Source organism: Eptesicus fuscus, chromosome 14 (assembly GCF_027574615.1).
Source record: "Eptesicus fuscus isolate TK198812 chromosome 14, DD_ASM_mEF_20220401, whole genome shotgun sequence".
In the NCBI taxonomy this organism is placed as follows: domain Eukaryota; kingdom Metazoa; phylum Chordata; class Mammalia; order Chiroptera; family Vespertilionidae; genus Eptesicus; species Eptesicus fuscus.
The window spans coordinates 55,028,809-55,053,046 of NC_072486.1; the positions used below are offsets into that span (position 1 = coordinate 55,028,809).

The 24,238-nt window shown below is 38.1% G+C and overlaps 1 protein-coding gene across 3 annotated transcripts in view; it reads right to left on the minus strand.

The window, feature by feature from the left end:
* TRIM24 (tripartite motif containing 24) overlaps nucleotides 1-24,238 on the minus strand; it is a 104,415-nt gene that overhangs the window by 1,637 nt on the left and 78,540 nt on the right. For 2 of the 3 annotated variants that reach the window (XM_028159028.2, XM_008150490.3), the window contains exons 9-18: nucleotides 23,949-24,217; nucleotides 18,050-18,223; nucleotides 14,660-14,833; nucleotides 11,597-11,732; nucleotides 11,187-11,259; nucleotides 9,994-10,162; nucleotides 7,961-8,289; nucleotides 3,393-3,525; nucleotides 2,335-2,409; nucleotides 761-910 (exon numbers count right to left, since the gene is read on the minus strand). In XM_028159028.2, coding sequence (XP_028014829.2) covers nucleotides 761-910; nucleotides 2,335-2,409; nucleotides 3,393-3,525; nucleotides 7,961-8,289; nucleotides 9,994-10,162; nucleotides 11,187-11,259; nucleotides 11,597-11,732; nucleotides 14,660-14,833; nucleotides 18,050-18,223; nucleotides 23,949-24,217 — 1,682 coding nt within the window. The remainder of the gene's footprint in view (nucleotides 1-760; nucleotides 911-2,334; nucleotides 2,410-3,392; nucleotides 3,526-7,960; nucleotides 8,290-9,993; nucleotides 10,163-11,186; nucleotides 11,260-11,596; nucleotides 11,733-14,659; nucleotides 14,834-18,049; nucleotides 18,224-23,948; nucleotides 24,218-24,238) is intronic. The other variant, XM_008150491.3, reaches the window with a different exon arrangement.

The window sequence follows — 24,238 nt, forward strand, 5'->3', positions numbered from 1 at the left end:
TTAAAATACAGACACCAACATTTAGACATCCAAAAGTAGTAAATTTCTCACATTTTTGTTCCCTTTTAACTTGAAATTAGGAATACCAGTGGATTATTTTGAAAAAATATTTATACAATGTCATTGATATAAAGTAAATAATAGTCTGGGGCTAAACAAAGTGTAGAGAAGGTCACATTAAAGGTAAACAAAAGGCTTTGACTCATCTGGCTTATTCTATAAGGGCATGGCAGTTGCAGGACTGGATTCCCAAACAGAAATAAAGATGCCATAATTACAGTATTGTATAACAGGTATTTTCAGAACATATAAAATGTGGAACTCTGGAATGAGTAACCAATACATAGAACAAGACTCTAAGTCTAACAGCTATTTGGATAAATTGACAGATAAGAAAATATTAAATTAGAGCTATTTAGACCACATCTTTAATATTTCAAGATCAATATATTAAAAAAAACCCACTTAAGTATGGAAGTGCTATATTCTAAGAAATAAAGGTAAGAATTACAAAGAATGCTTCTAGGTTAAAAATATTTTCTACAGTGTTTTCAGTTGTCAGCTATAATCTGCATTTCCACTCAACATATAATAAACACTGGAATATAAATATGGGTAAAATCATTCTCTGAGAGACTGGAATATTTGGAAATTTATGCTAACATAAATAGATTATCTTAATATCCTTGTTTGCTGATAAGATGTTTGGTTTAACCTTGCTTTCAATATTACTATTAGTCTCCCCTCCCTTCCACCTCACCTCATTGAATTCAGCACAGTTCTGAAAGATTAATCTAAAGTCAGCTACAAAATCCTCAGGCTTTGTATACATGTAATACTCTTCTTGTAGTCTTTTCTTGATAGTCGACAAGTCCATTGGATTTTTAATTATTTTGTAATAATCAGGCACCTTTCAAAATAAGAGAGATACTATAATGTAAATTCTACCTCATCCTAAATAAATTCTACAAGCAGTAGCATAAAATTCAAATTGTACTATTTTGTCATTGCTAAGAAATCCTGTGCATGTGCCTACAGCCTTCCACACAGTGGAAAATGTTTTGTATCACTTTTTTCAAAAAATTTCAACAATTATTTATTTATTGTTAATCCTCTCCCCAAGGTATTTTTCCCCGCAAGAGAGTGGAAGGGAGAGGGAGAGACAGAGAAACATCTATGTGAGAGTGATACATCTATTGATTGCATCCCACACGTGCCCTGACCTAGGGCCAGGGATTGAGCCTGCAGCCAAGGTACGTGCCTTTGACTGGAATTGAATCTGGCACCCTTTGGTCCATGGACCAATGCTCTAATCACTGAGAAAACCAGCCAGAGCTTCACCAATTATTTTTTAATTAAAAAAAATCACTTTTCCCTCCTAGACCTTCTTCTCTATTCTCCTTCTTCATTATTAAACAAAAAGCAATTACTGGCCCTAGAGCAAGCATGTCACACTCAAAGGCTAACATGGGCCAAATAAACAAGGTTTAAGTTTATGTGGGCTACAAAAAAAAAATCCAAAAGCTTCAATTTTCATAGAAACGTAGGTTTATTTCGATAGAGACATGCTGAATACAAAGGGCTGAAATAAATGAGTGATCGTTAACATAAAATAATAGAACATTTTAATAAAAATTAATATTCTTTTCTTGAACATTAACTTACCAGACACTGAATAACTGCACAAATTAATAAGCGTAATGCAAATAAAACTATTTTTCTTGTTCTCCAAAAGCAAAATATTTCCTGTTGCGCACATCAAACAAGTCAGTACAAGACTAATGACGTGGCAATCGGCTGCTAAAATATTTGCTGCTGGTATTAGTGGAGATTGTGCATTGAAGTCTCATCAAACTTTCAAAATGAACTTTGCTGAAATCAATTTGTTAACACACATGCAATGTGCATGCACACCTTCTTCTATTGTTAAAGTCTACTTAATCTTTGAAGTATGGACATATACATCAAAATATGAACAGAGAATTTGGGGGGTTTTATCTCAAATGGAAAGTATCCCCCTCAACAGTTAAGGAGATATATACCTAAATCTCCTAAGAGGCAAGTGATGGAAATCATTACAGAGAAAAGTAGGTAAAATACATGAGATGAGGTGTAAGAATGTATGAGAAATGAGTAGATGTTTTAGGCCAACTATATTAACATTAAAAAACATTTAAGATCAAAGCTTTCAGTATGTATCAATAAGCTTTAAGATTAGATTAGACATAAGAAATTAACTACTGAAAAATGGTACAGAAACTAGATGATCATAGATCAAGTTGCAGAAAAATCATTTCATAGTGTAAAAATGGACAAAATGACATTAATACTTACAGTTAGAGGAACTGGGTCTTGAAAAGCCAGGCTCATTTCATGGCAATAAAGAAATAAAAGTAGGCGTTCACACTTCTAAGCAAAAAATAAAAAATAAAATGAAGTCACAGCTTATTTTTTATAACAATGTCATATATATCAAAGTACCAGAATAAAAATTAAAACCAGATGAATACAAGGAAAGTATTGATACTTAAGAGTTTTTATCTCCTTCCCATTTACTGAACTGTACTGTTTGATAGCTTGGGGTTTATGTGATATATGAGAGCAGTCCTTTTTAATTATAGAAACAAACACATTATCACTAGAAACCCATTTGAAGCTCTTAAAAATAAATTTACACTTATTTCTCCAATTTGTATTAAATTATTAGTAGAGAAAAGAGATCTAAAGGTGGAGTCCTTTCCTGGTGTGTACAATCCTAAGGCCTAAAGCAGATGGTGCTATCATGCACTCTGCTACTTCTCTGCTTATGGGCTTATACAAACGCTGAAGCACTGTAGTGCGTGTCTGGCCCCCCTCTTGCATGACAACTTTCATACTCTTTGTTCTACTTAATAATTGAGCAAAGGAGCTTCTTTAATAATACAGAGTGTTGATTTAGTAGGTTTAAATGTTAATTACAGTTAAATATTTTAGCTGGCTTTAAGGTATAAACCTAGTACCACTGGGTGAAAGAATGGAAATAGAAAAACTCATCTCTCAACAAATTCTGAGGAAGAAAACCTATCTATAATAGAAATAAAACAAAACAGAAATTTACTAAAGATAGACCAAATTTAATAATGCAGGCCACATAAAGGACACACATTCTACGTTGTTCAAGTACAGTATTTTAAGTTTCTAGAAAATGTATATGTAGTACTAAGATTATTTTTTTTAACTAAAAAAAGTTAGTCTGCCTCTAAGTATATTATTTAAAATCCCTATACTTTTGTGGAAATAAACACTAAAGAAAAACGTTAATGTGAAAAGCACACCTGCATTACAATAATGCATCTAACCAAAAAACAAAACAACTGTATAACAGTCTAGGTTGGAAATGCTCAAAAACTTACCCTTTTATCTATTGGTGTTAATTTACCAAGGCTTTCCGTTTTCTTTTTTTCTGAGTTGTGACTGGGAGCATCACAATCATATTCAACTTCTGGTTTGGATAAGTCTCGGCAGAAAGTGCAAATCCACTCTCCACTGTTGGGGGATAAAGTCTTTGAATTATAATGCATTGAATCGCTATTCACCGTATCTCTTTCCTACCTCATCCATGCCATCTATGATACAGAATTATTTATTTGGCATGAATTTCAATCACTGAAGAATTACTGTATATCTACTATGCACTCAGCTCCATCCTGAGAGAGCTAAACAGTTATAATAATATAATGCAAGAGCCTAAGTGGTATAAATATGTCTAGCTAAGGAGGTAAGAAATATACATAAAATAAACACATTAGTCTATGGCTGATGTGATGTATAACTCATATTTTTACCCCAAATAATTCAAGACAAAAAACATTCTTGGTACTATCCTTGCAACTTTGTTTGAAATTATATTTTAAATAGTATATCCTTTGAGGAACTGAGAGATTAACTCAATGCTCTTCTTCATCATCATCTCAAAGGGACTGTGAAAATTTACTTGAGATATTTATAAATGTCAGTGCCTGCCAAACAATTGTGATCCATAAGGATCATTGCTCTTTATGGCAACCCCATGTAATAATTTAAAGTTTTTCTTCTTTTCGTAACACTAGGTTTTTGAGAGAAGCACAGGGAATTAGAGGCAGGGTATGGGAAGGAAACCCTATGTTGTACGTTTTGAAGTATGCATTTGTGACAAGTGGACTTTAGTTTTAAGGTTTTACAATGGTTTTGTTATAATAACTGTCACCCTTTTCTTTGCCCCTGCTCTGTGTTGTATCCCATTTCTGGGTTCTTATTTTTCTCTTTCTTGGTTTACTCCATATTTGATTAATCATATTGTAAAACAGCTTCCTGAGAATGAGTACATGGAAATTAAATTTTTTCAATCTTGCATGCATGTCTAAAAATGTTTCTTTAGCCCTAGCTAGTTTGGCTCAGTGGATAGAGTACTGGCCCATTATTATAGAGGCCCGGCACACGCCAATTCTTGCACAGGTATGGTCCCTAGGCCTGACCTGTGATCAGGGCTATCTTCCCGGCTGCTGGCCCCGCCCTCCACCAGGGGGAGGGACCAAGAGTTGGTCAGTACACCTCATAGCAACTGGTCAAGCAGTCATTCCAGTTAGGTCAATTTGCATATTACTCTTTTATATATATATTAGAGGCCCGATGCACGAAATTTGTGCAAGAGTAGGCCTTCCTTGCCCTGGCTGCTGGCACCGGCCTCCCTCTGGCATGCGGGACCTGGGTTTCCCTCGCAGCCCCAGCTTCGTCTGGAAGGATGTCCAGTCTAATTAGCATATTATGCTTTTATTATTATAGACAGATGTGCTCCAATCACTTCCAGGGAAAGGACAAAGGAGGGTTGCTGAAAGCGACAAGGGAGGCAGCAAGGTGAACTTTTTGGGGGGAGGGGATGGGGAGAGTTTCCTCCTCATGAGGGGCTTCAAAGGGCAGCAGCCTACTTCTGCTACCCTCCCTCTCCAGAGACACAATTAGTGATTGGCATTTGGCAGGACAGAGTAGTTGCAGCTTTGGGACTGGGAGCGCCTTTCTGCATGCAGCTCCCTGGAGAGTCTCTTATGGCCAAAGAAAAGCTTTGTTCTAATCATTCCTCCTGGAGCCAGGGCTCCTGCGTGGTCTGGGGCAGGAGGGCACAATGGAGGTGGGGCAGGGCAGGAAGAAATATGGGGTAGAAGACTGAGGGGTGGGGAAAGGAGAGGGTGAAATCTGTGTTGGTGTGGTGGGGAGGGCTGATGCAGAGGGAGAGTTGGGGTCAGCATAGGAAGGTAGTACCATTGGAGGTACTGGGGGAGTAAGAGGGACCAGCAGATCCAGAACAGGGGAAAGGGTCTATGGAATCAGGTGGAGGTCCGCAAGGGTGAGTATAGACTAAGTCCCTTTCCTAGACCCTGCCATCCCAGGTGGCTAGTGGGTGGGGTCCATAGCGAGGCGCTGAGCCCCCTACACTTCTGTGTCTGAGGCTCCAGAACATGTGGCCAACATGCCTCGCCCCTGCCACCCCCGCCAAAGTGCTGCCATTTGGAATGCATTTGCAGACACATGGACTGTTTTTAACCTTTTGCACTCGGATGTCAAGTGTAACTCGACACGGTTAGCATCGGTAGCAGCTCTTTTTATCCTCTTTGAATGTATCAGTAATTTGAAATATAAAAAAATCCAAATAAATAAGTTTGTATGAAAAGAAACTCCAGTTTTTTATTCTACTGCCACGCTTGGTAAAATCTGGGGTATTTAAAAAATTAAATCCCGAGTAGAATAAAGGAATCGAGAAAAAAAAGCGAGTGCAAAGGGTTAAGTTAATGCTTTTTAATTCAGTTTCCCACTTGTCATTTTTTATTGAAAAGGTGGATTCTGCTGCTGTGTGTTCCTTTGCGGGGGCAGCAGGGGTGTTCTCCACAGGCAGAGATCCGATGAGAGACAGAGACAAGAGGCCCAGCAAGACATGGGGAATGAGTAAACAGGATCATAGAGGAAGCAACAGAGAGAGAGAAGCACAGGGCAAGAAAGACAGACACAGAGAACCCCGGAACGTTAAGGGAGGGACTCAACCCTAAGAGCAGAGTGAGTGTGCTGAGAAATCCTGCTTTGGGGAGGCTGATTCCTCCACCTCCAACTAAGGCCCCTGGGGCTGAGCTTGCTCTCCTCTGTGCTCTGGTTCCGTTCAGCTAAACGGGCCTCAGGAAAGGGCTGGAAGGATGTGGCGAGTAACAGACTGAGTATGTAGGACCAGGGTCACCGAGGGCTAGGTATCTGAGACCAGAGAGGAGGATCTGGAACTGTTCCCTCCCAGGTCCCTGCACACCAATGTTTTTGAGCGAAGCCCAAATCCCGAATCCCATGCCGCAGCTCTGGAGAGTGGCGGCCCTGGTCTGCTGTGCCGCCTAGGATGAGTTCTCTAACCTCTCTGAGCCCTGGCTATGCCACCTGCAGGAGAGGAATGCTGGTGGCTGAGGTTTGAAATGGCCTGGAGAGCGAGGAGACAAGAGCACAGTTTAGGACACCTCGGTTTGGCGGTTACATCCGAAATCCGAGGGATATTTGGCTTTGGCTGCTGCCATGGGCTCACGTTTATGTAGGACTTGCACAAACAGGAGAGCCGGCGCTAGCACTTCCTTCCTTCGGAGCTGAGAACCAGTTCATCCTCCACCTCCCCCCGCCATCCCTCCTCTCATCAGTGCCTGGTACTCGCAAACCTTCCCAGAGGTCAGTGTAGACACACCACCAAGGACACAAAAAGATATCCCTAATCCAGCATGTGATGGCTCTGTAGACAGTTGGGCAAACACAGACACACGACACAGGGTGCTATAGACGGGGATAGAGCTCCCTGACCCGGTGAGAGGGCTCCTTTGGCGGAGCAGTGGCTCCATGGGCGAGTTCACCACGGGCGCAGCTCTCAGGCCCGGAGTCGGAGAACTGAAAGCCCAGGATAATTAGAGCTAATTACATGTGTGCAAACAGCCGTAGCAAATGCTGCGGGCCAACCACCCCACCCCTGGCTTGCCCCCTGCGATCCCACCCTAGCAAAGGGGCTTTGCTAGCACAGCTGGGGCTGAGTGCCTGGGGAAGGGCGCGCAGGCGGAGCCCCTGGGGCCCAGGGGTTCAGGTGAGCCCTTCGCCTCCAGAGCGCCCCCTGCGATTACACACTCCAGCGCATGCTGCAGTCCTGGGATGGCAGGTCGCGACTGGGTTAGGAACTGGAGAACTTGGTCCAAGCTCCCCTTGGCCTTGTGCTGAGCAGGTCCTGGCAGCATAGGCCTCAGCATTTGGGTCCTGAGGTTTCTATTATCTTGACCTCCTGGGCATTCCTATCTCTGCAAAGATTCGAGACAGGGCTCTCCTTGTATCCTGCCACAGGGAGTGCCTGTCTGGAGCTGAGGCTGCAGGATGAGGATGGGATAGAATCTGTGCTTGGCTTTTGGTAATCAGTTTGTCTCTGCCTGGATGCACCACAGGACCCTAAAAGAGTGACTTTCTGAGCTTTCATTTGCACGTCTATACCGTTCAAGCCTCCTCTGAGCAGGCTTAAGCCGCAGTCGGCCATCCTTAGCGCTGCCGAGGCGGGAGAGGCTCCCGCCACCACCGCTGCACTCGCAGCTGTCAGCTCAGCTTGTGCTGAGCAGAGCTCCCCCTGTGGGAGCACAATGACTACTAGGGGGCAGCTCCTGTGTTGAGTGTCTGCCCCCTGGTGGTCAAGTTGCATCACAGCAACCAGTCTTTCCGTTAGGGTCAATTTACATATCACCCTTTTATTATATAGGATAGAGGCCCGGTGCACGGGTGGGGGCTGGCCAGCTGCCCTCATTGGGGGCCCCGATCGTGGTGGGGGTTCCCGCTGGGGGGCAGGGCCAGCCGGGGCAAGGGGCTGCGGTCATTCTGGTCATTCCACTGTTTCAGTCACTGGGCTTTTATTATATAGGATAGTGAAAGAATGTGGAAAAAGAAAGTACTATCTTACCTTGGAAAATTTGCCAATGTGGGCACATGACAAGAAAGGTGAAATACTTTGGGACACTTATCACAGCACAGGAGTTCCCCTCCATTCTGACAAACTGCACACCAGTCCTCATTGGGGTCATCTTCTTTCCTTGTCTCTCCAACATGAAGAGGTGACTTTTGGGAGGCATCCAGCCACTCAGACTTTCCATTTGAGGTATTTTCCTGGTGAAGTCCAGGTTGATCTCCTGTACTATCAGGGGCATCTGACCTTAGTACAGACTCCTCAGAAGCAGAGTTCTGACTACTATTTAAGAGCAAGGAGGTGAGTATGCTTCTTGGATAGTTGGTCTGCAATGGAAGGAGGTAAGAGCATATGTATTCTTAAAACTGGCATTCTTAATTAGCACTACTGCAATTTTAGACCAAAGACTGCTCTCTCAAGGGCGCCTGGTAACTAACTTCAAAGGAGACTATGAACACGCATGAAGAAAAAAAATTATCTTTACTGCTAAACGTATATCGAATCTCTAATGGTAAAGACGACATGAACCTGTACTGGAAAACATCAGCAAAATAAAGTATCAGTAGTAAGGGAGTTTGGACAATAAAGGAAAATTATATGAATTAGCTGATGATTTCAGAAATGGGAGAATGGGTAGGTAGAAGTCAACCATAGGAAATGTAAGTATATTTTAGTGGACCTGTTCATTTAAATTATACCTAGACATAAAACATGCCTAGTATAGATTTTTAAAAAACTCATTCATAGAGCTATTAATAACTTTAAGATAAATCAAAATTTTATGTTGGGAGCCTAGGATGGTGAAAATGTCAAATCACTAAGTCATTCTCACAATCTCCATCAGTGTAATAAAATGCTCCTCAATTCTGTCAAAATACTTTCCTACCCTTACATACATTCCTATGGAGTCCTCTGTCCTCCTGCTACAGAGTATACTTCAGGAGCTGCTGTACTGGGGACTACCATTTTCTTTGCCTCTGGTCTGTGTTATATCCCATTCCTGGACTACTGTTTTCCTCTTTCTTGGTCTACTCCATATTTGATGAATCATATTGTAAAATAGCTTCCTGAGAATGAGTACATGGAAATTATTTTTATTCAATCTTGCATGCATGTCTAAAAATGTTTATTTAGCCCTAGCTAGTTTGGCTCAGTGGATAGAGTGTTGGCCCATGGACTGAAGGGTCCCAGAGCACATACCTTGGTTGCAGGCTTGACCCCTGGCCCTGGTCGAGGTGTGTGCGGGAGGCAACCAATCAATGTGTCTCTCTCACATCGATGTTTCTCACTGTCTCTCCTCCTCCCTTTCCAGTCTCTCAAAAACAAAAACAAACAAACAAAAAAAACAATGGAAAAATATCCTTAGGTGAGGATTAACAAAAACAAACCAACAAAGTGTTTAATTTTTACCCATGATTGATCATTTTGTTTCACTAATGTTCTGATACTTATGAGGCCCTTTCAGTTCAGATGTTCATGCCTTTCAGTTACCCTGAAATAATATAAGTTTCATTATATTATTTGAAGTCATTAATATAGTTTATATATATATATATATATATATATATATATATATATATATATATATATTTATTGATTTTTTACAGAGAGGGAGGGAGATGGAGAGTTAGAAACACCGATGAGAGAGAAACATGGATCAGCTGCCTCCTGCACAACCCCTACTGGGGATGTGCCCGCAAACCAAGGTACATACCCTTGATCGGAATTGAACCTGGGACCCTTCAGTCTGCTGGCCGACACTCTATCCACTGAGACAAACCAGTTAGGGCAAAAAAAAATAATAAAAATATATATTTTTATTGACTTCACAGAGGAAGGGAGAGGGAGAGAGGGTTAAAAACATCCATGATGAGAGACAATCATTGATCAGCTGCCTCCTACACGCCCCACACTGAGGATCAAGTCTGCAAACTGGGCATGTGCTCTGACCAGGAATCGAACTGTGACCTCCTGGATCATAGGTCGACACTCAATCACTGAGCCAACTTCCTGCCAGGAGATATATTTACATTTTGACGCCTAGATTCTTCATCTGATTCTTGTTTCACTATCACAACAGGAAAATCATAATTTTCAGGTGGTCCACCATTTTCTTGTTTTATTCGGATTGGCTCCAACATGACCACTGGGACTTTGTGTGTAGAGTCAGCTCCTGCTGGTTTGCTAGAAGAGCCAGAGCTATAAGTGTAAAGAAGAAAGAAAAAACCATCTAAGAATGCTACCTTAAGTATCTCCAAATAAAGTATAACCGCTTTGAGAATAATGCCCTATCTTCACAGCAATGGTAACTACTATATCAGTAAAAAATGATACATAACTTATATGCAACTGCTATGTACAAAAATTTCACTTATGAATAAAAAATGTTCTACATATCAACCTATCTAAATAGTTATGTTACATCTGAAAAGGTATTTAAATAAATTTAAATAATACCTCAATTAAAAGAAAACTGCCTTCAATATTCTGAAGCTCTAAAATTGGGCAGCCAGATTTACTTCTTAAAGCTAGCATCTTTTTTTAGGCTTTCCCATTTCTTTCTCTAATCAGTGAAAAAGAGAACACTAAGCTCATATTAATGATTTATTATTATGAAGTGTGAAGACAATGAGGGACATAATTTATTGATGTTCTGCTATTTAAAAAATGTAGTGGGGGGAAAAAAACTTTTACAGATAGCCACTATGTTTTCATGGAATTGAACCCAAACTTTCTTTAGAGAATGCTTCTTCCATGTGATGAGCAAAGCAGTAAGTTAAAATAGAATTCCAACAAATGTAAACTTCTTTTTAAAGCAAAATCAACACTTGGTCATTAGAAAATTCAGAAAACATTGAAGTTAATATAAAATTATTTTTCTTTTCCCTAAGTTTGTATTTGTGTGTGTTCTTATATAGTACAGTGTTTGTTGTATCCCACGTTTTTATTTTTTTCCTTGCTACTATGATAAAATCATAACATTTTATTTTTAACATATATACAAAGATATTTGTATCTTTAAAGTTAAAATTATAATTTACTTAATCCATTAGTTTATTAAATTAACATAATATATAATAATTATTAAATTATTTTAATTTAAAAGTAAAAAATAAAAAAAGTTGTTCAAAATGTATTGACTACCCAAAGTGTGTTGAGCACTGGGGCAAAATAAATATAATTAGAGATTTTCTATCTGGAGAATGAGGTTAAGTCAGCTTACCTTCCTCGACTCCCAACACTTGAGGCACTAGGTGAACGTATTGGTGGGTGTACACTAGTCATAGTAACAGGTCCTGAAGAGGAGGAAATCATACACATTCATAAAATGAATAATTATGTATTTAATCCCAATTGAATGTGTTTTCACTTAGCACTACACTGAAACTGGAACACAAAGTATATGAAATGGTTAAGTACTTGCTAAATTTCTGGCACAGGAGCTGAAATTGAAAAGGTACAGAGGCTTAGCCTTTGATTTCTCCTCTGAAAGTACCGTATACTATACTCATTTTAAATGGTGCCAAACCCTTTTAAATCATCCAACAAAAAGGGGGGGGGGGGGGATTGTTTTTTTAAAATTACAAATTGAGAAAAAACTGGAAAAACAAAATCAAAAGAAGCCCACTTTACCTGCAAGACCTGGAGATGGGACTGATGAATTTGGTGACTGGACAGTTCTGTTTGAGGGTGGTCTTGGCTGGCCATGATCTATACTAGTATCCTTCCTCACAATATTGTCCAGCATAATAGTACTTGAACAGTCAATCTTATAAAAAAGAAAATTATTTTGTGGTATCCAGGGTTTGCAAGTTAAAAACCACTTTAAATGAATAAGAAAACTTTAATAGTTTAATTATTACCAAATGCTAAAACATGAAAAATTGTATTTGAGAAGTTCTGATGCATATTTCCCCCATAACAATCTTAAAAAAACTTGCACTCTTATTGCTGGTTCGATTCCTGGTCAGGGCACATGCCCAGGTTGAGGGCTCGATCCCAGTAAGGGTGTGCAGGAGGCAGCTGATCAATGATTCTCTCTCATCACTGATATTTCTCCCTCTCCCTCTCTCTCTCTCTAAAAACAAACAAACAAACAATAAAAACATTTAAAAAACAACAAAAACTTGGCACTCTTTTTTGTTAATCCTCACTGAGGATATTTTCCCACTGATTTTTAGACAGAGTGGAAGGGAGTGGGAGACAGAGAGAAACATCGATGTGAGAGAAACCCATTGATTGGATGCCTCCAGCTTGCAGCCAGACCGGGGCCAGGGATGAAACCTACAACTGAGGTACGTGCCCTTGACCAGAAATTGAACCCTCAACCTTTTGGTCCAAGGGCCGATGCTCTAACCATTGAGCAACAGGCCAGGGTTTTCACTCTTCTTAAATGTTACATGTTAGTAAATACACTGAGCAACATTTCCAGAACACTAACGTCAGCTAAGCACACTATTACCATTTGGTAGGAAAAATACATGCTATTTCAGAAATCATGAGCCAAGAGGAAGAAGTATTGTATGTCATTCACACCCTTAAAAATAAAAGCAAAAACAGTTTTTAATACTTAATTTATTTAACAATAACAAAATGTAGCCAATTAAAAAAAAGCTTGGTGAGAAAAGTAGCAAAATTTCACATTTTTGCAGATTTCTTTAGCATCTTGCTTAATAACAACTAACAGGATTCTTATAGCTGCTTATGTACTAAATCTCTTTTGATTGAAGAATATGAAGAAAAATCTGGCCTTACACAGGGAAACCTTATGGAATCTCTGAAAGGGTTGTAGAGACACCTGTGTCCCTGGCCCATACTTTGAGAACCGAGGCTTTGGTATGCACCAGAAAGCTGAAACAACATTTCCAGAACACTAATGTCATCTAAGCACACTATTACCGTTTGGTAGGAAAAAAATGATCCCTCCTGGATTCTTGCTTTAATAAAATAGGTTTACAAATAACACATGTTTTATAATTGATTACCATGCTACAAAATAGTGATAAATTTCTATCAAATAAGACTTTAATGCTTTAAATGCAAATATTTTTCATGCTTCTATATACCATTTATTTCCAAGAATGTCTTTGTGATTAAAATCCAGTTCAATTTTCTAATACAGCTGCAACCTTTCTCAACCAGGATTCTATAAAAGAATTAAGTCCTATAGTCCTAGGGCACAGACTATATATAACAAATTTACTTCTTGCCTCTGCATCTAGAATGGTGCTAGTTATGAACCATCCGTTAGGAGGACTGAGAAAACACACTCTCAAAGCAGTTTCTTGTTCTGTGGTTTAGATGAGGAATCTCAGTTGAGAAAGGCTGGTGAACAGAGTCACCTGTATCTGAGGACTGCAGAGAAAAGAGCAGAAGGATAATATTAATATTTGTGGGTCATCTTTCAGTTGGGGGAGCAGGGAAGTACCAGGGTCGTTTATGTTTAATATTTTTTTGGCAATAGCTTGGTCAGTACTTTTCAGAGAGTGCAAAGAGTATTGAAATGATTGGATTTGAAAGATCTTAATGTAAGAAAAGTTATTTACAACTGTGGAGTAATCCTAAAAGCTAAAATAACATTATCAGAACAAGACAAAAAGTTGTCCTATGTATTACCTATGTTTGAAAAATACATGTACTCTACCATTTAAAGTATATACAATTATTTAAAAAATGAAATAACTTTGGTAAGGTTAATGATGTCACAATTGGGAAATGTTAGCTGATCTCAGTAACTTAAACTAATAAAAATTTTAAAATTCTTTCACAATCTTACAAGATTTTAAAAGTTTTTAATATTTGTGTGCATGATTACCTAACCTTGTAAGATAACAAAATATAAAACAAATATCAACTTATGTATGGAGATCAATTCACAGAATATTTTCTGCCTTTTGAAAGATCTTTTTAAAACGTCATACTAACAAAATTAGAGAGAGTGTGTGTGTATATATATATATATATATATATATATATATTTTTTTTAATAGATTTTTATTGATTTCAGAGAGGAAGGGAGAGGGATAGAGATAGAAACATCAATGATGAGAATCACTGATTGGATGCCTCCTGCATGTCCCCAATGGGAATCGAGCCTGCAACCCGGGCATGTGCCTTTACCTGGAATAGAACCCAGGACCCTTCAGTCCACAGGCTGATGCTCTATCCACTGAGCCAAATCAGCCAGGAAGAGAGTTAATATATTTAACTTAAGTAGAAATCAGAGGTAGTTTTGCACTGGTATGATGTAACAGAAAATATTTTCATTTCTAACTTGCCTCCATCTCTGCCAATGTCTTGAATTCTAGCCTTCCTTTCTAATCTGATTAAATTCTTATATCACGTTCCAGCAATTCACTTCTTCAGTACCTCTTTCCCATGTCCTTACTTCCCTGCATTCCCAGCTTAGATTCCATATCCATCACCACAATCATTAATTTCCATAATCCATCACCATTTTGTAAATCATTCATTACAAACACCTTAAGCTCCAGCACCTTGAAAAATATTATGTAGTATGGTCAAGTGTCTATAAACTTTTTATTTTTCTGGCTGTTATATTTCTAAAGGATGTACATAACTTCTAAAACAAACACACACAACCTATAATGCAACAAACCCATCCATGTCTTTTACCAAATCCAAGTCCACATAAAATTTTCGAAATAGATTCTTAAAAATTCTCTGTATACTTACATCTGGCAGAGAAGGAAGATTATAGGAACCTCCCACTGGTGAGCTCAAATCAATCATAGGTGAACCAAAAGCCTTTCCATCATATCCTGCTGCACTAGTAATGGTGGGACTGGAAGGAGTAGAGGATGTGCTATTGGCAGTTGATGGGGGGGCCTGCCCACTGCTAATCTGCCACTACAGTAGAAAGAAAAAAGAAAAGTTGTCTATCAGCAGGCCTATTACATAAAATGTCCACCTAATCCCTATTCCAGACACACAACAAAATGGAAGGCACATTCTGCAATTTGAATTCAATTGTAATTGGAAGAGGGAGAGGGCACAGGTATACATAACTTTCATGAATCCTGTTGAAAAATAAAAAGCACTGATTTTTACAAGAAGATAGCAGTTAGTATATACCAGAAAACCACAGTACCAATCTTGGAAAGCTTGTACGTACTGGAAAAGAAATATAAACACATGTGCAGCAACCTCAAGGTAAAGATAGAGGGCAAAAAACCAACATTTTCTTCTGTCCCTACCTGATATATATGAAACTAAAATAATAGTTAAGAGGAATTTTAAAAAGGCACTGAGTCATAAAGACAAAACAGGAAAAGACAGAAACGGAAAGCAAATGGACAAATAGAAAATTACTTAATCAATTTAATAAAGCTGAAATCTAAGGTGGCAGTGGGGAAGATAGAGAAGCAAATCAACTTATACTGCAGAACCTCTAAAATCTTGGAAATTAGAAGCATGAGAGGTGAAGCTGAGGCTAATAATCTGAGTGTTTAACCAGTGTTAAATCTCGTGTTTCTTTCCTACTCTACCTATAGTTACCCCAAGGTAATAAAGACTTCCTCCACCTACACTGAAAAAGGCTAGAAGTTTATTCTCCAAAACAGTGTCTTTAGATTGAAGAGCACCATATTCAGGTGCAGGCAGAAGTACTGCATGGAAAATGAAGATTCAGAAACCAAACACACATTGAATGCTGAGTTTCTCACCCACTCTGCTGATGGCTCACTCCCTATCTTCTTCTCTCAGCTGGCTTCAACAAGCAGCCAGACCCTGCATTTTAGGCAGAAGACAAAGATCCTTTGGGGAATGGATCAGCCTAAGAGTTAAGACCTAAAGATGGTGACACTAGGAATTCTCCCAATAAACATTGCTAGTAGCCTTAATATTAGAGTGAAAACTCAATCATCAAACACTAGCCCCAGACCCAAGATTTCACTTTTTTTTTTTACTCATTTCTTGTATCTGAACAGGTAATCAAGCATCATTTATGTTAGAGGCCAAGATAAATATATTAACTAAGCTAACACTAGGAATGCTTAAGTGTACAGAGATGAACCATGCTGGTGTCTTAAATCTACATCGAAATCTAGAAAAAAATAAGAGTTGATTGACTGGATCAAGGGGTATATACATAATAACTGAGAAGGCATATAAAGCAATTTGTCCTCTATACCACTCTTCCAAATTGTTATGTTTGAAACATCTATAATAATAAAAGCGTAATGTACTAATTAGACCAGACAGCCGAAAGACCTTCCAGACATTCCGGATGTACTTCCTGACGAAGCCACAGCGGCAGGGGCTGAGGCAGAGGTGGTTAGGGGTGATCGGGAAGGCAGGCGAGCAGTTAGGGGTGATCAGGTAGGCAGGCAGAGTGGTTAGGGGCGATCAGGCACGCAGGCAGAGTGGTTAGGGGCGATCAGGCAGTCGGACATCCCCCAAGGGGTCCCGGATTGCGAGAGGGTGCAGGCCAGGCTGAGGAACCCCCCTGCCCCCCAATGCATGAATTTTGTGCACTGGGCCTCTTGTTTCTTAATAAAATACTGGAAAAAAGGAAAGCAACTAAGAGCTATTTCAAGACTATGCAGAAAAAAACATTCCCAAATACAATACCATTAACATATGGCCTACATTATATGGAGTGATGGTGTCTGAAACATTCTAATTTATATGATCCACTGAAAAAACTATGTAAGGAAACCTGTGAATGTGAATTATCTTTACTACCTACCCACCCCTCACCTCATAGCCACCCACCTCTCCCATCTCTGCCCACCCTCCTTTTTCTGGACTCATGTCCTCCTTTGCTCCCTAGAATAATCAGCTACAGCTGATTATGACCCTCCAGATTTCCTCTTTATATATATAATATTAAAACAAACAAACAAAGAAAAACACACAAAAATAAGATACCTCACAAGAATTTAGCATGTTTTCCCTCCATATAATATACTTAGATCATATATAGATTACTGCATGTTCTTAATAGCTAACTGGTATTCCCAATGTACAAATATAATTTGTTAAAAAATCTATCAATTAAAACCAATTCTTCACTACATTTTCCACTAGCATGTTCATTTATTCATTCATGTTTAGATTTTTGATCAGGAAACATTCTTAAGAGTGTAGGTCTGTCCATTGCAAATAATAAATGGGAAAGAGGGAAAGTAAAATTTGAGTACACAGAATGTGGTAGGTGTTTTAATACACATTAGCATTAAGTCTCAGCACAACTCTATAAAGCATTTATATTCGGGGTGAATAAGATTTAAAATAATAACCCTTCAAAGGCCAAAATCTAAGGTCAAACTGTTGTTTGGACCCTTTGCTCTTCGCCTCTAATGATGAAATAAAGATAGGAATGAATTTTACACAGATGAAGTGTGTATGCTTTTAAAATAAAATTTTCAAATCATTTGACTGAAATGAATGCCACAGAATTATGGAAATAGCATATGGATTTTAGCCTTGGCAAAATAATTAAGCTGAAATCAATCTACAAGTCTTAAGCTGGAAGAACTATTGACCCAGTGCGTGGAGAAGACAGGCACTGAGAGAACATTTACTTTTTTAAAGATAATGTAATACCTAGAATATATTTTTATCTGAAGACATTAAGAATATAAATATTAAACTTCATCAGATTTAAAATACAATCTTAATTATTAAGTTTTATCAGATATATATGTATTCCATATTAAAACTGTCATACTAAATTTGTTTCAAGAAATTTCCTTGAAACATTTAAAGATTAATTTATTATTCTCTATGCAGAATGTAACCTGTATTAGAATACTTCTGTCTTAGCACCTTAATACTTCTGCCTGTATTCACCTAAAAGCTACATATATCACTATTAGAAAAATCAATACCTGTAACACACTGATTATTCTGGCCTTCATTCATATAAAGTGGCTTGATTTTTCTTGTTAATTACAAAGCATCAAGACTTTTCTCTTAGCTTTGTCTCTATAAGTCTATAATAAATTTTGTAATTCACATTTTTTTTTAAAAGGCTTGCTCTTACTTTTCATAACTGTTACTTTATCCATAAATTCAACGTAATTTCAAAGTAGCAACAGGAAAATAAGTGAATATGTATACCTGTTTTATCGCTTGTTGAGCCAAGAAGGCCATCTGTAGGGGGTTGGGCTTTATTGCTTGTCGTGGCATATTCTGGGTTGGTGGATATCTCAGCTGTTGAGAATGAGGAGGGAGAACTGGTCCACTGGGTTTAGAGCTGTGATTCTGAAAATTTATCAAACGTGGAGGGGTTTGCTGAAAAAAGAAAATAAAACCAATTCAGTGACAATAATCTGAAAGATAAAATTATAAAGCACTCTATTTTATTACTTTTACAGAAAAACAGCAACTCTGCCACAGATGAATCAACAATTAACACTACAACAAGGGAATAGGGGGAAAAGGCAGCCTTCCAGAATGTATAAAAGCAATTTAAAGAAAAGGAGTTTTATTAAGAGCATTGGTAGAGGGGTTTCCAATTGTAAGTAGGTTATACCAGGATTGGGCCTATACCATGTGGGGAAGTAGGGAAAATTTATCTTTGGTTCTCAGTCCTTGTTTATGATTAACTTTTGCAAAGAATTGCCCTCTTCAAACCTCCTAAATAAGGTGGTGGTAAAATAATAATTGCTAACATTTATTTATCAGTTATTGCAAGCCAGGTACTGCTTTAGTTCTTTACATGTGTTAACTCATTTAATCTTCACAACAATTCTCTGAGGTAAAGACAATTTAAGTATCTTATCAAAAATTAACAAAGATAGTAAGGGACAGAGCTGGGATTTGAATTCAAGTACTCTGGCTCTAAGGTCTGCACTTTCAACCAATAAATCATTAATAATGAAAACAGCTGATATTAAACAACATTTTTAAGTAAATGAATTTTAGATCTTGTTGAAATAAAACTATATGCCAGGCATTGTGATCAGCATTTTACCCTCCCCTCATTTTACAAATTAGGACACTAAACATCAGAAAGCTTAAATAACTTGGAAAAAAAAAAAAAGCCACATAGCTAGTAAAAAGGCAACACTAAGGCTATTCTCCAAATCTAGTCTGCCATATTATTACCAAATCATGTTCTATTATTTTTTAAAAATATATTTTATTGAAATTTCACAGAGAGGAAGGGAGCGGGATACAGAGCTAGAAACATCAATGAGAGAGAAACTTCGATCAGCTGCCTCCTGCACAACCCCCACTGGAGATGTGCCCGCAACCACGGTACACGCCTCTGACCGGAATAGAACCTGGGACCCTTCAGTCCGCAGGCCGATGCCCTATCCACTGAGCCAAACTGATCAGGGCCATGTTCTATTATTTAGCTAGGAGTTAATATACTAATTACAGCTTAGAGGATGTGTTTCCCTAAAAGAAATAGATTTGAAAGGAAACACTTCAAGGACAAAATTGGTTGATTACAGGATAGGGCAAGGGCTGGGAAGGCAAGCTTACTTTGCTTATAAATGCTAGCCCTAGAAACTGAGACCAGTGTTCTAGAAAAAGGTAACCTTATATGCCAGTCTCTCTTGCTTATCCAGTTCTCTTTATGGTTGGCAACTATTGCAAATACTTACTTGCAGGCTATCTTAACAGTTTATTTTTACGACTAGAACTTCTCAGAGAGGGAACTATTAACTCTCACATTCACAGGGGAAAATGAATGTGGAATTTATAAAGTTGAATTAGTAACACCTTAAACTTTGACTCTGTGAAGGCAGATAGCAATAAAGAGGATAGCCCTGTCTTCTTTTTCCTCTCCCTTTTTTGGAGTTTCCTTTCCTTTCCTGGATAACATTGCTTCTCTCTCCTCTCTCTTACAAATTAATTAGCACTGGGTTCACCCTCAGTAACTTTCAAGAGTAATTATAAAACCAATGAAAAATAGATTTAAATATTGTCTCAAGACCAAGGAAAATTTTGTGTGTGAAAAACAGAGAAAGTGTCAAAATTTTACAGAAGTAAAAAGCCTGAAGCAATAACAATTTTTATTCTTCTACTAAAGTTTTGTGATTTGAAGGGTTTTATATCATAGAAACACAAAGAGAAAATAGTTGGAGAATCATAGTGAAAAATTCCTACATTTATCTTTAGTTTTTTTTTTTAAAGTGAAAAAGCACCCAAAATAATCCTTAAGGGAGAATAAAGGTAGTTGTAGAAGCTTCGCTACCATGCTTTCACACCCTCACCCAGATTCAGTCAAGAAGAGATACTTGCCACAGCAATGTACTCTGAGGAATCAATCAATGTAGGAATGAACATTGACCCTGAAGTTTGGTAAGATGTGAGGTAATTTTCTTGCCTCTCCTAAACTGTTTTATTTGACTGAATTTATTTTTAAAAACCTTGTGACAGAGGAAGCAACTTGAAAGAATAACATTAGGAACTAGTTATGAGCATTAAAAACAATAGTAAAATGACTGTTATTTTAAAATAAATACTTTTTATTTTAAAATAAGTATTTTGTAATTTTTTTAGAGAGAGGAAAGGAGAGGGAGAGATAGAAACATCGATGAGCTGCCTCATGCACGCCCCCCCCCCACCCCAAGGGATTGAGCCCTCAACCCAGGCATATGCCCTGACCTGAAATCGAACTGGTTCATGAGTCAACACTCAACCATACCGGCAGGGCAAAATAACTGTTATTTTAATTATATGGAGTCAATTAATTTGTAAGATATCGGGGAGGGTGAGGGAGAGAAGAATAGAGATCTTAAGGAAACTGACATATAATTATCCTCATCTTCATTTTAAGTACCTTTAGTATTACAGGTTTCTTTGTTGTTTTGTTTCATTAATCCTTACCTGAGGATATTTGGGGACAGAGAGAAAGAAACATCAATGTGAGAGAGACACACTGATTGGTTGCCTTCTGCTCACACCCCGCCCGGGTCGGGATAGAGCCTGCAACTGAGGTACATGCCCTTGACTAAAATCAGATCCAGGACCCTTCAGTCCGAGGGCCGACACTACAACCACTGAGCCAAACTGACTAGGGCAGGTTTTTTATTTTATTCTAGGTCAGTAGTTCCCAACTGTGTATAAAATGAAGGATAGCAGATGTCTTTCTAACATCCATCACTGTGTAGGGAAATTAACATGTACATATAAAATGAAAATATTTCCACAACAGTTAATCTGGCTCAGGTTTGAGAAACACTGATGTGAATTATGTATAAAATAACACATGTGCCCAGCCGGAGTGGCTCAATAGTTCAGCACCCGTCAATCTATGAACCAGGAGGTCACAGTAAGATTCCTGGTCAGGGCACATGCGCAGGTTATGAGCTTGGTCCCTGGTGGGGGGCATGCAGGAGGCAGCCAATCAATGATTCTCTCTCATCATTGATGTTTCTATCTCTCTCCCCCTCTCCCTTCTTCTCTGAAATCAATAAAAATCCTATACTATATAATAAAAGCCCACTGACTGAAAGACCGGTCGACTAGTCGCTATGACGTGCACTGACCACCAGGGGGCAGACGCTCAACGCAGGAGCTGCCCCTGGTGGTCAGTTCGCTCCCACAGTGGAAGTGCCACTCCGCTGACCAGGATGAGCGGTGCTTCCGCAGCAGGAGCAGCTGCTCAGAGGGCAGGTCCACAGCCGCTTGGCTGACCAGGATGAGTGGCACTCCCACAGCGGGCGATCCCCGCAGGCCATGACCCCCACCAGTGAACAAATCCTATGCAAATCTGGGCCTCTAGTATATATATTAAAAAATAACACATGTGACAGTGCTAACAAACTTAGATCTGAACATTGGAGTGTAATAGAGTATATTGTATACTGCTAAATAAACAGAGATGCACAATGTCTATCAAGTTTTATTACTTAAAAAAAAAAAAAGTTTTATTACTCAATCATGTAACTATGTATTCAACCTCTGTATCACCGAACTCTTTAACCATGCAGAGTACATGGTTAATCTTCAGAGGAAGAAGAATAGAGAGCAATCATGTAAGTGACTTTTAGAAGCAGTCTTTTAAATTTGCCTGAACCCTATGGACAGATGTACGGTACAATCTGAATATATCCACAAAGCCAGGAACACATATACACACCTACTTATAGACAGTCATTTTTCCCACACATATATGTATATAAACTTGTAGAAAACGAAGAATGTTGGTAAGCAGGGCAATGTAAAAATCTGTAGAGAGTGCAAATGGTAAGTGGAAAATGTATGAGTGAATGTTGGCAGAGAGCAGCTAAAAATGAAACATGAGAGTGTGAAAAAAGGTTCAGGAGTCATTGAGAGTCAAGAGAAAAGAACAGTGTATGAGGTAATGACCAAAAGATGCAAAAATTACTTTATTTCTAAGTGAGAAAACTGGGTTGGATAATAGAGATTGTGCATTATATAGATTATGTAGCAGTAAGTCCTAGAGAGGAAAAATAAGATCAAAAGCAAATTTCTGAAATATACAAGCTAAAGGTTCAGTGTTCATTTCTGTCTGTCATTGCTTATATAAATAACTATTTATGGGAATGCGACCAAGTTACATAATTTCTATTAACGCCTCAGTTCCTCACTTCTTACTGAAAAGCCAATTTACTCTTCTTCAGGTTAACAGACTACTTAATAAAAATCACTTTACCATATCTCAGACACTTAAGATAAATATTAATTATGCAAATGCTTAGCACTAGGCACTCAACAAATTATTATTTTTTTCTCTCTTCTCCTCCTCACATTTATCTTCAGAAAAAGTTTTGGCATTCTTTGAAGTTTAGCTGCAATCATCACTGCAGTCTACAGAGGTAGTAACAAAATTACTCCTCAATTTTCTTAACAAAATTTCAACTTTGCCAGTTTCACTTCTGGTATCTAAAGCGTACAATTCTTTCCTCATAGAACACTCACCATAAAACCTTAAATTGCTTGTTATTTACTTCCTGTAAAAACCTGAGTTAAAACAAAGTTTGAAAGGAATAATCAATTGGGTATACTAATATTCCCTTGGATTTGATTTGCCTTCCTAATCAAATCACTAGAAAGCCATAAACCTCAAATACATCACCTAAGGCCTTCAAAGAAGCAATTTAACAAAATCAGAATCTACATATGCCCATAACTTTTATTCAGAATTAAAATGAGTCATATGAAGACCATTTTTATGTTCTGTACTAGTAAAATTAACAAAAATAAAATTATGCCATTTAATTGCTGTTTTATAAAGGCTCACATAATATTGGCCTCTTAGTGCTAGTAAAATGTTTCTCCTCTAAATAACTAACATGTTTCCTTTTTATCACACAATATAGTTATTTCTATTTTCTTTTCTTAGGTTAACAATAAGTTTTGAGCTAAGGCTTGCTCTCAAGCATGAGAATTCTTAGCCTAGTTCTACACACTTTGACTCTTATTAAACCCCATTCCATTTCATTCATGTCATTTACTGTCCTTCAAATCCTTCTCAGAAATAGGAAGACTATAAATTCATAAATATATGTAACTGAAAATAAAAGACAATTTGTATGAATTTGACCTTATACTCCTTACTAAACCTTTATTAAAACAAAGTATGCCCACATCTAAGCTGATTTAAAAATTGGATTAAAAGTAAATAATATTTCATAATTAGTGAAAATAACAATGGTTCATGGAATATTTGCTCAGAAATAAAGTCTGAAAAAGGTATATTTCTAATGAACCACATCCCTGCCCCTTTCTATTTCATTTTGACCTAGTTTCTAAGATGCAATGTGGTTTTCTAAACACTTGCATCCCCACACTCTCTATAATATTAAGACAATGTAATAAAAATAGATGTACCGGTTTAATAAACCATTAATTCTTTTTTTTTTTTTTTGAGAAGGGCTAAAATCTAGGAGCTAAATCAGGAATCCTCAATGCAATACATTTTTATAAATTCATATATTTAAATCATGGATGATGGATGTCTTGGTTATTTTCAGAGCTGCTAAATAAAATTGTACTATAATTATCTAATTTAGGACAGGCCTGCTTCCAAATTTACCTGATGAGAGATGGAAGGTTGCTGGATGGGCCCCTGCATTCTAGGGTTTGGTAAACCCACAGGTGCTGGCCTCCGTTGCACCTGTTGCCTCTGAGCCATTACCTGTTGCTGCATATGCTGGAGTCGTAACTGAGCTAGGCTGATCTGTGTTGGAAACTTGGATAACTGGTTTGAAGATAAACCACCTTGTGGCTGTGAATTCTGTTCCATGACAGGATTCTGCTTAGGCATTTGTGGTTGACTCTCTTTATCTTCAATTACTAAAGAACCTAATTAAAGAGAAAAGGTTA